This window comes from Delphinus delphis, chromosome 12 (assembly GCF_949987515.2).
Source record: "Delphinus delphis chromosome 12, mDelDel1.2, whole genome shotgun sequence".
NCBI lineage: Eukaryota > Metazoa > Chordata > Mammalia > Artiodactyla > Delphinidae > Delphinus > Delphinus delphis.
In genome coordinates, this window is record NC_082694.2 from 87,820,461 (window position 1) to 87,836,877 (window position 16,417).

General features: G+C 53.0%; 1 protein-coding gene across 1 annotated transcript; it reads left to right on the plus strand.

The window, feature by feature from the left end:
* The first annotated feature begins 301 nt into the window (after positions 1-301).
* Positions 302-15,797, plus strand: ADI1 (acireductone dioxygenase 1). Its single transcript, XM_060027157.1, has 4 exons — positions 302-907; positions 2,865-2,984; positions 10,152-10,331; positions 11,505-15,797. The coding sequence occupies exons 1-4, from the start codon at positions 788-790 to the stop codon at positions 11,622-11,624; spliced, it is 540 nt and encodes a 179-aa protein (XP_059883140.1). The 5' UTR covers positions 302-787; the 3' UTR covers positions 11,625-15,797.
* Positions 15,798-16,417: the final 620 nt, after the last annotated feature.

Sequence of the window (16,417 nt, forward strand, 5' to 3'; positions counted from 1 at the left end):
GACTGCTGATACTGTAAACATGGGGGGACGGAGAGTACAATATCCCACCCGGAATGATGCCGGGGGTCCTCTGTGGTGACTTGATCTGGCCTCAAGCCACAGCTGTGCACCATCTCAGCGGCACGGGCTTAACAAAAATCACTCTTTTTTTTTGGCATTTGCTTTCTTCGCTGTAAAATACAAACTATTTAATCGCGGTATAAATTGCTTCACAAGATGGCGTCTGGATGTTCAAGGAGACTGTAGCCCTCACCCCGCGAGGCATGTGCGCGGTGCTCGAGGGCGCTGAATTATACCCGATCCCGTGCAGCGGGAACACAGTGCCGGCCAAGCAGCCCCTCCCCCGGACGACTGAGTTCACGCAGGGCCGGGCCACACTCGGCCTCCTGCACGAGGAGCTGATTGACAGCCACGGGTGGGCGGTTGGCCCCGCTCAGGTTCGGCTCCGGGTGGTCACCGGGCCTGAGCCGAGCCGGCAGACAGCCCTCGGGGGACACCTGCCCCGCGCTCGGAGCCCATCCGCCGGCCCGCGGGAAGGAAGCCCTCGGCCCGGGGCCTTCGGAGCGCGTCCCGCCCGCTTTCCTTTCCCGCGCCGCCCTCCCTCCCGCTTTCCTTTCCCGCGCCACCCTCCCTCCCTCCTTCCTTCCTTCCCTCCCTCCCTCCCGGCGGCTCCCGGGGGAGGGGTCGGGGGAGGGGCAGCCCGCGCGGGTCCCGGGTGCAGGTCCCGGGCTCAGACCGGCCCGAGCAGGTCCGGGGTCAGGCGGCGACGCTGCCCCCGGGCCCGGCCATGGTGCAGGCCTGGTACATGGACAAGTCGGCCGACGACCCGCGGCGCCCCCACCGCGGGGAGCCCGCGCGCCCGGTCGGCCTGGAGCAGCTGCGCGGGCTCGGGGTCCTTTACTGGAAGGTACGCGGGACCGGGGGCGCGGTCGGGGTCTTGCGGGGCGGGAGCTCTGGGGCGGGGTCGCGGGCGGGCGAGCCCTCCGCTCATCCCTGAGTTCCCGCGCGCCCCGCGCCCCCGGGAACGGGGGCCGCCGCCATGATGGGACCCCGTGCGCCCTGCGCCCTGCGCATGCCCGGCGGCGGGGCCGGGGGTCGGCGTCCAGGCCGTGGTGCGCACTGCGCAGGCTCAGTAGCGGGGTTGGGGGGTTGGGGGGTTGGGGGTTGGGGGGATGGGGTGTTGGCGCCCAGGGCGAGGCGGGGGCAGGGTGTGAGCCGTCGGAACGTGGCGGAGGGTCCGGTGCCGGCGGGGTCGTCGGCCGTCCGGGTTGAAGGCGGGACGGGCGGGGCGGGAGGGCTTGGGGTCCCTGGAGGGCCCGCGGCGAGTGCGGGTCTCCGGGGGAGGGGCCGGGGCGCCCCCCACGACCTCCTGGAAGGCGGTGTCTTCAGGGCAGTATCGCGTGTGTTCTGAGAAGAAAATAAGTTAGTTTTACTGCAAATCCCTGCACTTCGGGTTTCGCGGTACATGTGACAGTTTAAGAGCGGGTGTGAGACGGTGGCCAACTTCTGAATGTACCCAAAGGATACAGTAAGACGCTGTAAAAGTCACCTTTGCGGTTTTCCAGGAGATCAAACCCAGTTTCTCCTGCCTTCTCGTTGTGCTCTGGATGGTGAGGCAAAGGGCTGTCGAAATTAAACTTCGTTTACTCTGTATTTTCGTACCTTTCTTAATAATCACCGCGCTTGAGCGGCGACAGCAGGGTTTCAAGGTGGATGGTGCACTAGTGCGTACTGTGTGGATCTGCTCATTTGGGGAGTCGTCTTTTAGCAGCTAACGTATCGCCGACTAGTACTTTGAGGTATTCTGAGTTTGCTGTTCAGTAGTTGGGATACCATGCGCATTTTATTGCAACATAAGGCAAAATGTGTGAAATTCTTTGCCAGTAGTTTTAAGGAGGAGTTCATAGTCATGGTGTTTGGGACCCAGGGGTGTGGTTCATGAAGAAGATGACCTTAAAATTGGACGTTAGGGCTTCCCTGGTGGCGCAGTGGTTGAGAGTCCGCCTGCCGATGCAGGGGACACGGGTTCGTGCCCGGGTCCGGGAGGATCCCACATGCCGCAGAGCGGCTGGGCCCGTGAGCCATGGCCGCTGAGCCTGCGCGTCCGGAGCCTGTGCTCCGCAACGGGAGAGGCCACAGCAGTGAGAGGCCCGGGTACCGCAAAAAAAAAAAAAAAAAAAAAAAAAAAAAAAAAAAGGACGTTAAACGGTTGATGGGATTGTGATAAGTGGAAACAGGGAAAGGCCGTTCCAGGCGTAGGAAGGTGTCAGGAGCAGGGGTGTGGGGCTGTGAAGCATCGGGTGTTTTTGAAGAGCAGCCCATAATCGCATTTGGTTTAGAATGTAGGTGTTTTAAAAACAGGGAATAGGGACAGAGGAGTAGAAAAGGCAGCCCGGGCCAGGTGGTAGAAGGCCTCTTGTCTCTGTCTAAGGATTTTGCCTTTTATTTGTAGGCTCTGACAGCTTCAGGTGTTTTGGCCCAAGGAAACAACGTAACCAAAGAGATGCTATCGAGAGATCAGTTAGACTTGCAGAGCGGATTGGTGGCAGAGGAACAGGGCATGGCGGTGTGGACAGGCTTGAGGCGATGAGAGCTTCCCCTGGGCTCCTGACGGTGGGACTGGAATCCCCCAGGCAGGACCGTTGCGGAGAAGGGAGGTGGGAATTAAACACAACTGCGTAGTTTTTAGCTGTTATGGAGAGTGGGAAAACCATTAAAAGAAATAGGGAAAGGAGGGGGAGGAAGGTTGGTTTAGTATGGACAAAGGACTGGATGATAAATTTGGAGTATGATATTGGAGATCCAGAGAGAGAATGTCTCGATGCACTCATGTGGCCTCCTGTTTGTGTTTTAAACTCTTTTAGCTGGATGCCGACAAATATGAGAATGATCCGGAATTAGAGAAGATCCGAAAGGAGAGAAACTACTCCTGGATGGACATAATAACCATATGCAGAGACAAACTCCCAAATTACGAAGAAAAGGTGAGGGAACTCTGAAGTATTTGAAAAGAGGAATCATTATATTTGCTACTAATAAACACAAGCTTCTCTTTCCTTTTTAATGTCTTCATTTTGGTTTTATATCAGAGTAATGCTGGCCTCATAGAATAGGCTGCGAAATACTCCCTCCTTTTCAGGTTTCTGGAAGAGTATGTGTAGAATGGGTTTCATTTTTCCTTAAACGTTTGGCAGATTAACCAGTGAAGTCATATGGGCCTGGAGCTTTCTTTGTAGGAAGGTTTTTAGCTACGAATTCAATTTCTTTACCAGATATAGGGCTATCCAGAATATCTGTTTCTTGAATAATCTTAAGTAGTTTGTGTCCTTCAAGGCATTTGTCCATTCCATCTGAGTTGTCAGATTCATTGGCATGAAGTTACTCAGACTATTCCCTTATTATCCTCACAATATCTGTAGAATCTGTAGTGCTGTCTCCTTCATTCCTGATATTGGTAATTTGTGTCCCTTCTCTCCTTTGCCCAAGTTCCGCTAGAAGTTTATCAGTTTTGTTGATCTTACCAAACAGCTTTTGGTTTCATTGATTTTTCAGTATTGTTTTTCTGTTCTCTATTATCTTGAATTCTGCTCTTGTCTTTATTTGCCTTCTTCTACTCACCTTGGGTTTAATTACTCTTCTTTTTCTAATTTTTTAAAGTGGATGCTGAGGTCATTGACGTGAAGCCTTCCTTCTTTTTTTTTTTTTGCGGTACGCAGGCCTCTCACAGTTGTGGCCTCTCCCGTTGCGGATCACAGGCTCCGGACGCGCAGGCTCAGCGGCCATGGCTGACGGGCCCACCTGGTCTGCGGCATGTGGGATCCTCCCGGACCGGGGCACGAACCCGTGTCCCCTGCATTGGCAGGTGGACTCTCAGCCACTGCGCCACCAGGGAAGCCCTCTTCGTTTTTAATATGGGTGTTTAGTTCTGTAAATGTTCCCCTGTGTGCTGCTTGAGTGGCATCACACAAATTTTCATTTTCATTCAATTTAGAATATCTCCGAATTAACTTCCTTTTTGATTTCTTCTTTGAACTATGTAGGTTTCTTGACATATGTTAGTTTCCAGTTATTTGGGGACTTTTCCAGAGCTTTGTCTTCTGTTAGTTTCTGATTTAGCTCCATTGTAGTGAGAGAGTGTGTTTTGTATGATGTGAGTCCTTGTAAATATGTGGAGTCCTGTTTTATGGGCCAGAATATAGTCCCTCTTGGTGAATGCGCCATGTGAGCTTGAGAAGAATGTGTGTTCTGTTGTTGGTTGAAGTATTCTGTGAATGTCAATTATTTCCAGTTGATTGATGGTGCTGTTCAGTTCAACTGTATCCTTACTGTGGTTAGAGGCATACTTGTTTAAGACTGTTATGTCCTTCTGGAGATTTGACCCTTTTGTCATTACATAGTATACACCTTTATCCCTTGTGAGTTTCTTGTACTGAAGTCTGCTTTGTCTGAAAGTAATGTACCTCCTTGAGCTTTCTTTTGGTTAGTGTTAACATGGTGTTTCTTTCTCCAGATCTTCACTTTTAACCTATTTGTGTATTTATATTGATAGTGGATTTCCCATAGACAGCATATAGTTAGAGGGTTTTTTGTTTGTTTGTTTTTTGTTTTTAATCTATTCTGACAGTCTCTGTCTTTTAATTGATGGATTTAGACCATTCACATTAAATTGATTATTGATGTGGTTGGATTGATACATACCATATTTGTAACTTTTAATTTATTATACTTGTCCTTTATTATTTAAAAAATGTACTCTTTTTCTTCCTTGTCTGATTTTAATTGAGCATTTTGTGTGATTCTGTTTTCTTTCTTCTTAGCTTATCATTTAAAAAAATGTTTTAGTGATTGCCTTAGGGTTTTATTTATTTTATTTTTTTATTTTTTATTAATTAATTAATTTATTTTTGGCTGTGTTGGGTCTTCGGTTCTGTGCGAGGGCTTTCTCTAGTTGCGGCGAGTGGGGGCCACTCTTCATCGCGGTGCGCAGGCCTTTTACTGTCGCGGCCTCTCTTATTGTGGGGCACAGGCTCCAGATGCGCAGGCTCGGTAGTTGTGGCTCACGGGCCTAGTTGCTCCGCGGCATGTGGGATCCTCCCAGACCAGGGCTCGAACCCATGTCCCCTGCATCGGCAGGCGGACTCTCAACCACTGTGCCACCAGGGAAGCCCTGTTTTCATTTTTAAGTAGTAAATTATATTGTGAAGAGGTTTAAATCCTATTTAAAAATACTCTTTAATTACCGTATAGTTAGCATTTCTGATGCTCCTTACTCTGTTGCATGAGTCCCTGTTTCCATTTGGAAACTCAAGTCTGAGTTGGTCTTGGTTGATTGATTTATCTTCTGGTTAAAGGTCATGTTTTCTCACTTCTTTGCGTGTTTGGTAATTTTTGATTGGATGCCAGACACTGTGATTTTGTTCCCTTGGGTGCTGGATATTGTTGTATCAGTATAAATATTCTTGAGTTTTGTTCTGGAATGCATGTAAGCTTATTGGAAACAATTTGATCCTTTTGGGTCTTTCCTTTAAGACTTGTTAGGTAGACCAACCTGTAGCTAATTATTCCCCACTAAGGAAGCACAGTTCCTTTGTGTACACCACACAAAGCCCCGTGAACAGTGAGGTTTTCCCAGTCTGACTGGTAGGAGAGGCACTGTTCCTGGATCGGTGTCAGTGCCAGGAGCTGCTCCTTTCAACCCTGAAGAATCCGAGTGGTTCTCTCCCAGCCTCAGGTAGTCTTCCTAGGCCCATTCTGATGCGCTCTCAGAAGAAAACTGGAGGGAGATCCTCGGCGGGTCTTTGGGATTTTCTCTGTGAAGTTCTCTCCTTGGGTACTCCCGTCTTGCATACTAGCTCCCTTGGTCTCCCCAGATGCTCAGCTCTGCTCTTCAGCTCAGGGTGCCCTGCCTGGGTCCCCCGCTCCCTGCACCACCGCCTGAGAACTCTCTCAAGGTGTGAGCTAGAGCAGGAGTAGGGTTCCCCTCTCTTGTTTCTGCCTCACGGGTCACTTTCTTCCCTTTCCTGGTGTCTGGTGTTTTGCAGACCATTCTTTCTTATATTGTGTTTGTTTTGACTGTTGGAGGTGGGAGGGGAAATCCAGTTTCTGTTACCCCATCTCATATGGAAGTGAAGTCAGCATTGTTTTAAGCTGTTAGTTTTATGGTAATTCCCGGGTGCCCGTTAATAAAGAAACCCACTGATCCTTGGCAAAATGAGAAAACAGATGTGCAGAGTTTTTAATAAGTTAAGTGACTGCCTTGTTTTTGGAATTGTTATCTTTGCTTTCTCAGGAATAAGGTGACTCCGTTATGAAACAATAGCGACAATAATAGTTGTCTTAGAATTTTTCTTTCTTGACAAAAGTTGGCAGCTGTGTAGGGACTTCCTGGTGGCGCAGTGGTTGGGGGTCCGCCTGCCGATGCAGGGGACACGGGTTCGTGCCCCGGTCCGGGAAGATCCCACATGCCGTGGAGCGGCTGGGCCCGTGAGCCATGGCCGCTGAGCCTGCGCGTCCGGAGCCTGTGCCCCGCAACGGGAGAGGCCACAACAGTGAGAGGCCCACGTACCGCCAAAAAAAAAAAAAAAAGCTGGCAGTTGTGTTGGTCCCAAGACTTTTTCTTTCATCGAGCTGAGCTATGAACTGTGACGCTATGAGGAAAATAAACGGCTCACTGAGCTTTAGCCTCTTAGTCTTATCATTGGACACCTGGAGGGGGTGTGGACCGCTTCCCATGGTCATGTTGATAAAGCCAGGCCCAGAACCCAGGTCCTCCCCCTGGTCTCAGGCTCTTTCTGCTGAACCCGCCAGGAAGGCTCCCTTCTATTAGCTTGGATGTCTTCTGTGTGTGTTCCTGAAAAAGAAAATATAAGTAGGTGAACCAACACTTAACACGTTGACCTAAGAATGAAAGTGGTGCAGCGACACCAAAATTGTTTAAAATAGATGTGTTTTGTGTTTTTTATCTCCTTACTTTGTTCTATATCAAATTATTCTTGTCACTCAGAGCACAAATATTATAACACCTTACAGAATGACGAAAGTTTTCACCAAGTGCCCTACTGAGTCATGAGATCCTCCGAGATTTAAATGGTGTTTTCTTACTTGGAATTTTAGACTTCCCATCTTCCACAGAAGGGGCTCATATATTGTAAATGCTAGTAGTTAGATTATTTTCATCATTACCATCTTGTAGAATAGCTTCTCTCCTGAAATAAAACCCTGTTCCTAATACAGGCTTATCTCTCTTGTTCTTGTAAAACAAACTTCTTTATTATCTGATTATCTCGTGTTTGCCTTAGGTTTCCTCGTGGTTAGACTCAGGTTGTGCGTTTTTGGCAGGAATTCTACAGAAGTGGTGTTGTGTCTGCCCAGGGTACCCTGTCGGGAGGCACGTGCTGTCAGAGGGTTGTGTCACCGGTGATGCTGAACTTGGTTAGGCTGGTGCCCATCAAGTTTCTGCGTTGTGAAGTGACCATTTTTTCCCCTGTGTAACGAATAAGAAATTTGTGGAGAGTTACTTTTCGACTGTGAATATCGTGTTTTCTATCAAACTTTGACTTGGTGATTTTAGTAAATCTTGATGGTTCCTGCCTGAAACAGTGTCAGTGTCAGGGTGAAAACGGTGCCCTTCCAGCCGTCATCCTCCTGTACTGAGCTGCCTCTCCGTTCTCTGCTGTTGATGTACATCCACACGGGCTTATGGAGTCTTATTTAATGCTCTGTAGTCCATTCCTGCCACGATCCACTTTGATGTTCAGATTGTTCCAGACTCGGCAAGTGGGCACCCCTGTCAGTGGCCCCTGCCCTCCTGACGCGTCCCCTCATGCTCATCAGCACCTCCGTGCTGTCTGGGTCAGCGTGTTCCAGGCTTTTCCCCTGACCCGGCCCTGGAATCGGCTGTTCTTCCGGGGACTTAGAAACCCAGACAGGGCGCTTGGTGCCCTCATTGCTACTCTGGGGTCAGTGCCCAGGTCCTTCTGCCAACTGGATGGGGGGGGGGGAGAGAGAGAGAGAGAGAGAGTGTGTGTGTCCGTGTGTGTATGTGTACTTGTGTGTCCTTGTGTGTATGTCCATGTGTGTGTGTGCGTGTCCATGTGTGTATATGTGTGTGTCCGTGTACGTATGTGTGTGTGTCTGTGCGTTTGTGTCCATCTGTGTGTATCCATGTGTATGTTCGTGTGTCTGTGTGTGTGTCTGTGTGTCTGTGTGTGCGTGTGTCTCTGTATGTGTGTGCGCACATATGTATATCTGTATGTCCGTGTGTCTGTGTGTGTCTGTATGTGTTTGTGTGTGTGCCCATGTGTATATGTATGTATCCGTGTGTATATGTGTGTGTCCGCTTGTGTGTGTGTCCGTCCCCGTGTTAGTCCGTGTGTGTGTGTCCGTGTGTGTCCCCGTGTGTCTGTGTGTGTGTGTGTGTGTGTCCCTGTGTGTCCGTGTGTGTGCATGTCCGTGTGAGAGCAATCTTTGGTTCACACTGATGCCTCTGAGTCCAGTCACACTCCTGGGACGACTCCTCAGTCTGTAGAGAGAGACTCGGGTCTCTGTCTTCCCACAGCAAGAACCCGGCTCCAGTCCCGCCGGCCCTTCTACACACCCCGTGCTTCCGGGGTGGCAGCTGCAGCCACGCTGTTACGAACAGCAGACCGGTCCCTGGAGTTCCAGGCTTGTTTGTGGTCCTGTCTCAGACTGAGGATGTAGTCAAAGTAATGTGTTCAGAAGGTACTTAGATGAGTTTTCTGTTCCTTCTTTGGTTATGAGCGTCTCTCTTGATTTCAGACGTATGGCCCCCTGCCACCGCCCCCAAGCCTGTTTTCATTTTATTTATGTCTGTGTAAAACATAACTAGGTTCTAAAGCCAAAATTACGCAACAGGGCAGATCCGTGTCCCCGCCTCCTCCACACCGTACCGCTGACCCCGCTGTGCCCCGCGCCGCTGGCCCCGGTTGTTGTGATGGTGACTCCCGTCTGCTGTGTATTCTCCCGCTCTGCTTGGGCCTGTGAATTGTTCCCAGTGTCCTACGGCCAGTACGGCAGGGAGTGACGTGTGCACATTGTGTGTCGCCAGGGCGTCTCTTCAGGGTGAACCCCATAAGGGGTGCGGGGTCAGCGTATGCTCAGTTGTGCTGACCTTCCGGGGGCTCTGGGCCCCGAGCGGCGGGGGGCCCGTCCTCACAGCCTCACCGGCCCACGGGGTTGACAGGGAGGCGTTCATGTGCTGTGCTCTCACTGTCAGTGGTGATTTTCCAAACATCTGTGGATTTTCCAGAAACGTGCCGACATTATTCAAGGAAAGCTTTAAAACTCCTGCGCAGGAGGGGGAGAGATGGGAGATCATAACAGGGCAAGATGGGCGTTTACTGTAGGATTCTTTCAACTTTTGTTCGTATTTGAATATTTTTATTATGAACGTTAGAGGGATAAAGATCTGAAAAACACAAAAGTACATTTGGACACGTGGAAAGTGTTTGTTGAGACGGTGACTGCCTTCCTCAGATGCACACGTGGCTTCTGATCTGCCCGTGTGATCAACGCGGCTGCTGTGTGCATTTGATCTCGTGATGGTGTGTGCGAGGGATCGCGTGATGTGTGTGTGCGTGTGTGATCAGCATGATGGGGTGTGTGATCGTGTGATGTGTGTGTGCGTGTGATCAGCATGATGGGGTGTGTGATCGCGTGATGTGTGTGTGCGTGTGTGATCAGCATGATGGGGTGTGTGATCGCGTGATGTGTGTGTGCGAGTGTGATCAGCATGATGGGGTGTGTGATCGCGTGATGTGTGTGTGCGTGCGATCAGCGTGCCTGCCGTGTGTGCTGCAGGAGCCAGGATGTCTGCGTGGGAGTCTAGGCTCTACACACCCAGGCTGTGTGATGTTGGGCTGGCGACCCAGCCTCTCTGAGCCACATCCCTCATCTGTCCATCTGCAGAGAGCACCTGAGTGAGTTATTCATATAAAGCACTGAGAGCGTTGCCCGGCACGCGGTAAGCGCCGTGTGTTCCTTCTTTCCTTTCCCGCTAGTCCACCGGTCGGCTCCACAAAGCATTGTAGCTCCTGCCCCCTCGTACGTAGGATGATATTCCTATCTGTGGAGCACGTGTCTGGCAGCTCAGTCCTGGTGTTCAGGGCTCACGAGAACCCCTCCTGCTCTAGATTAAGATGTTTTATGAGGAGCATTTACACCTGGATGATGAGATCCGCTACATCCTGGACGGCAGTGGGTACTTCGACGTGAGGGATAAAGAGGACAGGTGGATCCGGATCTTCATGGAGAAAGGAGACATGATCACTCTCCCCGCCGGGATATACCACCGCTTCACGCTGGACGAGAAGGTGGGCCTTTCGTCTTCTCTGCTGGGGCCTGGTCTGTGCACGGACGTGGACACTCAGTCCTGCGGCGTGAGGCGAGGATGCTACCTACCTCTGAGCGAGTGGCCGGCGCCACAGGGCCCCACGCCCGCCCGGGCCCGTGCACGCAGGTCAGCGGGAGGCATCCGTCCAGGGGTCCGGCTTTGTGCGGGTCTCAGGGTCACTGCTCCCTCGTCATTTTAAGAGCATTTCAGTTGGGCCTTAACAGTCGTGCACTAGAGCCACCGAGACCGGCCACAGAAGCAGGACTAGGGCGGCTCTGAGGGTCTCTGGGTGTGATTCGGACGAATCTGAGATTTACGCACGATTTTTGGCTGGGAACTGAACGCACTAGGTTTAGAACTCAGGATTATGAGGCGGTGTGTGAAGAAGGGTCGCCTTGTCACCCCTGTTCCCAGTGCCCAGTATCTCTCCCTGAAAGTAACCACTGTATGTCCTTAAAAATCTCCTTAGCGCGCTGTCGCCCATATCAGGCGACCGTGAGCCAGTATCCTTTCCCTTTTCCTCGGGAGGCAGCCGACTGCCGCAGGCGGGGCTGCATTTTCCTTCTTTCTGCTCGTCGTGCTTTGGGATCGTTTCGTTTCAGGATGTAAAGGGCCTCGTTCCTGTTTACAGCCGCCTGGTGTCCACTGTGGGGCGTACCCTGATTTATCCCATTGACGGGTGACCCCTAAAGATGGGTACGCCAACTGTTTCCAGTTTTTTGCCGTTGTAAACGGTGCCGTAATAAGTAACCTCACACATTCGTCATTTTGTACTTATGTGAGTGTACCTGAGGGATAAATTGCTGAAGGTGAACCCTGGATGGACAGGTGTGCACGTTTCTACTGTGCCGCAGGCTGCCCTCCCTTCTAATTCGTGGGAAACCGGTACCGAAGGAAGCAGGAGGGGAGGAGGGGCACACGCCCAGGCGGGGTCAGCGCTCACGGCTGGGGTGTTTGCCGAGAGAGTGCAGGGTCAGCGCTGAGCTGGAGCCGCAGATGCTTTGGCCGCCCGAGCACGAGGCCTTCTCGCCGTGGCACCGACGCTGCCTCTCAGAAGATGGAAGAAAGTGCTAAGACCCAGGGATAAAACAGCAAGGAGCGTTAACCTCCGTAGCTGGTCTAACCGTTGCTGCTGTGTTTGCTTATTTTCTAGAACTACGTGAAGGCCATGCGGCTGTTTGTGGGAGACCCAGTGTGGACGGCGTACAACCGGCCGGCTGACCACTTCGAGGCCCGCGGGCAGTACCTAGAGTTTCTGGCGCAGACGGCGTAGCGGTGCCCTGGGGCCTGGCGCACCCCGGCCCCTCTTGTGAAGGTCTCAGGCCTGATGCAGCAGAAAAGCAGTCGTATTCTCTTTGCTTTTGTGTTGTAGACTTGAGGCTAGGTGAGCTTTCCTCTGCGAGACTGTTGGATCAGAATACGTTTTAATGGGAGCAGCTATAGAACCGGTTTGCACGTGGAAGCACCTGTGGAGATCTGGGCAAATCCGCTCATTTTCTCTGATTCAGGATCAGTGGTCAGTGGCCCTGTGTCAGCTCATGCCTTCAGCTGCGACCCAGTGAGTTTCAGCGCCCCAAACGCAGCCACTTAGCTGCCCCATCTGGACCCGATTCTTGGACTTTAAGCAGATACCAGGCGAGGCCACGCCTGCCCTGTGCGAAGGAGTGACAGTGGATGACAGGAGTGAGCAGAGAGAAGACGCTTTTCTCCCAAAACACGGGGGAAGCTGGGTAGGGGGTGCCATGGGGGATGCGCTGGCGTGTTAGGGGGACCCTCTCTTGATTATGCCACGTTTTTGTTCACGATAAAGTAGCTGCCTTAACGTTATGCTTGTGGCTTGGAGTTACCTTATATTCTGGTACATGTGGTTCCTTAAAATCACCCCAGTTAGATCCTTTGTGGGATTGTATGTGTGTATAATTAATTTTTATTTTATCTGGGTTATTACTTGTTCCAGGTGAGATTTCTAGGTTAAACTCCCTACAGTAAATCTCTTTTACAATCAAGCCTTTGAATTTTAACAGAAACACTTGTACCTTTTTTTTTAGTTAACAATTCTGAGATACAATTATACCTAATTCGTTATAATCATAGAAAAACCCTAAATTAACCTCATATTTGAAGGGCAGTTTGCTTTAAGTATTTCTTTTAAACTGGATTAAAAATCTTTATGTTAAAAGTGATCTGTCAGGACTTCCCTGGTGGTCCAGTGGTTAAGACTCTGCGCTCCCAATGCAGGGGACACGGGTTCGATTCCTGGTCCGGTCTAAGATCGAACTGGGAGCTAAGATCCCACATGCTGCGTAGTGCGGCCAAATTAAAAAAAAAAAAAGAAAAGCGATCTGTCATCACTTCCACATTGTTCTTGGGGGCGTGTGTCCACGGCACAGAGGAAATTCTGAATTTTAGGATTAACGTGTGCGCTGGCAGCACGATGATAACACCACCAGCCCCCCAGGGCCTTGCGTGCTGCTGTCCTCGTTCTTCCCTTGATGAGCCTCCAGGGACGCCCCGGAGCAAGGGCGGCTCCTTCTGCAGGCCTGGCACAGCGCTAGAGAGCACGGTCCTTCGTGCGTTCACAGTCGTCAGGACGCTACGTCGGGGTCTCCCAGGAGCACACGGCTGTGAGCTGAGCTGTCCGTCTGGAGCCAGGTGCACCCGCTTGTTGAGTAAGACACGACTCCACGTGTGTTATTTTACAAACGTGTCCTCTCTTGAAAGGCATGTAGCACTTACTGGAGGGCGGCTGCGGCTGGGATGTGATGAGCCAGAACGTGAATTAATTGCCCTTGGGGGTAGCTTCACACTGGTTCACGTGTCGGCACTTTAAAGCAATGCCCGCTTTCCCCTTGTTCCTACTGAGGGTGTCTGCCGTGCACCCCGACCGTGTGAGGAGACAGCCGGGTTTGGGCCCGTGCCGTGGTTTCCGTCCAGAGGCAGGCGTGGCCAAGCCAGGAAACGGCCAACCTTGTCCTGCCTTGATCCAGGTTAAACATGTAGCAAACTGACGTTTTAGCCGCTCGGTACTTTCCCTGCTCGAAATCCAGCCTTTAAGGCTCCTGCCTTCCTAGGGTGTTCCGCTCTGTGTGCTTCGTCCGTGTGTCCTGAGTGGGCGTGGCTCCGTCGTCTCTGACGTTTATCCAGAAGGAAAGGTGGTGGGCGAGCAGGGCAGCCCCCGCCCCTGCTGCAGATAGCCTCCCGGCCAGGTGCTCCACTGACTGTCGCTAATTAGAAGCAGGTAGAGCGCTGCGGGCGTTCAGCTGTTTCTGCCCTTCAGATAAGAGTTCTCATCTACTCGTTCCGTCCACACCCACAGAGAAGTTGTAAGTATATTACAGCGAATTTCCCTATATTTACTTTCATCTGTGTTCACTCACGTACCAATGATATTACTGTATACGTTTTGAAATGTAAGCTATTTATAATCTATTGAGAGAAAAAATACAGTCTCCTTTCGGTAACAATATACATACATTACACCCCAAAAAATATTCTCAGTAGCTTTCTCTGGATAGTAAAATTATAGATTACTGGTTACGTTTTTAGTTTTGTCCATATATAGTTGATAATTTGTCTACAAAGAACACAGTAAGCTACTCGTCTGAACTCTCAACATTAAGACTCCTAAGTCGGTCTCTAACAGAAGGGAGTGTGGTGGTCTCGTCAGGACTGGAACCGGGGTGAAGCAGGAAGGGCTGCGGGGGGCTTGGGGCGCAGCCACCCCACGTCTCTCTCGGTTTGCTTTCTGGGTCCCTGTTTCTCGTGTCTTGTCCCCGGGTCCCGTGTCCTAAGTTTTGGTTGAGAAAACACGGCTGCTAGGTTGAATTCTTGCACCAAAGCAGCGCTTTAAAATATGGAAGTGTCGGATGCCGATCTTGCCAGAACGAGGCAGTCGCATGTGCGAAGCCCGGGTGCAGCCTCCTGTCTGTCTAGTGTGGCTTCCCTGCCACTCGGCCGACGCCCTTACGGGGGCTGCTCACCGGCCGCCTCTCACCCCCCACCCTCCGGTTCCCACCAGGCTCAGGAAAACCAGAGGTTCACACCCGGAAGCTGGTGGCAGTCCTTAGTGAACTGCGAGGAAGCGTTCGTTCGGACCAAATTGCTGGTAAGCCCCAGACGGCTTTTCAGTTTCCTTGGGAGGAGTCATCCTGAGTGGAGGTGGAGTCAGTCTCTTTAAGGAGGTACTGATGGGGTGACTGGTAGGAACGCGAGCGGGGGCGGTGCCCAGCCACAGCAGGTGGTGGTGCGGGCTGATTGGCCGGAAGTCAGGAGCAGAGCCCCCCACCCTGCAGGCAGAGCCCCCCGACCCTGCAGGCAGAGCCAGAGCTCAGACACGGAGCAGGACAGGAGGAGGTGGTGCCCGCGGCTGGCGGGGGGTCACGTGGAGGCTGGTGGGCAGGTGCTGAGGGGAGGGCTGACGCCTGCTGCTAACGAGGCTTAGCCCAGGTGATGGGCCTCGTCCCACCGGGGACCCCGATCCTGTGCTGCTCCCTGGAGCTCAGGCCTCGCAGGGCTGGCGGGAGTGCATCCGGGTGACGGGCAGGTGCCTGACCCTCGGTCCCGCAGGTCAGCCCCGCCGGGGAACTCGGTGCAGACGGGTTTGGGGCCTCGCTGCTCGCAGCCCACTGCCCGGGAGGGGTGGGTCTCTCCCAGCTCCCGCCGCACGCTTCCCGGGGCTGGCGTTCTGGGTCGGGAGCTCAGAGGAGAGGCGGCGGGCGTCTCCCACGTGCGGAAGGAGCCGCGCGGTTCCCGGATGTGGGGCGGAGCCGCTCGGGCTCCACGCCAGGGCGAGGAACCGCGGCCTATATCGCTTGAAGAGGGAGCCCGTCTCCCTGGGTTCTAACACACCTCCCCGGCAGCCCGCGGGCGAGGGCAGCAGCCCCTGGAGGCGGATCAGAGCAGGGTTCACGCTTACTTTGCGGGTTGCAGCTCCTCAGAAGTGAGGGCTGCCGCAAGCCTTGCCGCGGGGAACAGCCGCTCCGGAGCCGGCGGGCCGAGCCCTGTGTCTCCGTCCGTCCCCGCCACCAGCGCGGGACGCAGCACAGGCCCCGAGTTCCCGCAGCTCAGGGGCTGCAGACCAGGAGCAGGGGCCGGCAGGTCGGGTTCTGGGGGGCCCCTTCCTGGCGCAGAGGGAGAGCCAGCCCTGGGGTCTGCGGCACCGACCCCTCGTGGGCCCCTCCTGACGCCACCCCACTGCGGCCGCCCGGTCCATGGCACACTGACATTGGAAGCTGAAGAGCTTTCCCTTGGAAAATGAAGTCAGGCTTCTCGTGTTGGCGCAGAACACCGGCCTCCGGCATCCAGGAGCGGTGGAGAGCCCTCCGCTGACCGAGGGGGCTCCCCTGGCTGCCGAGGCCGCCAGGCAGCTCAGCACCGGGACTGAATCGCACAGCCCTAATCCTGCTGACGAAGATGGGAAATCTGCCTCCAAAGATGTTTGAGCGTGGGCGCGCGCGCACCCCAGCCCCGGACAAGGGTGCTGCAAGCTCCCAGCGTGCATCCTCCCGGTGTGCTTGGGGGCCTTGGGGCGGGAGGGGCCCTTCTGGAGGCAGGGGAGGAGCCTGGGGGGCTGGGGCCGCTTGTTGGCATAGCCGCGCCCTGCTGCTTTGGGAGAACCTTCGGCAGCTTCCCAGGGAGCAGGTGCTGCTTCTCTGAGTTCCCAGGTGTTCTCACGTCTCTGCCTTAGGAAGTCGTTATTTTTCGAAGCACCCTCTGAAATGCGGTAGCGGCCAGGGTCCTGATGGGAGGAGGGCACCCAGGTCGGTGGGTCTGGGGCTGGCTCGTCCTGCAGCTCAGCACCCTGGGCCTGTGTGCACAGCGACCTGTTGTGGAATGAGGTCTGATCTTCCAAGGAAAGCAGCCCTCCGCTCAGGCCCCCTCCTTTGCCTTCGTCTTGTTACTGTGTTTTAATGCCTTTTATTTTCCAGCTGTAAGATGCTTGTGCTTGTTTTGCACAAACTCTTCCAAGAAATCCCCAGTTCTAAAACCCGAAGGGGGTCTCATCTGCGTGCTACAGGAGCCGAGCAAAGGATACAATGAAATCAATGCGATTTGCTTTTGCACCCA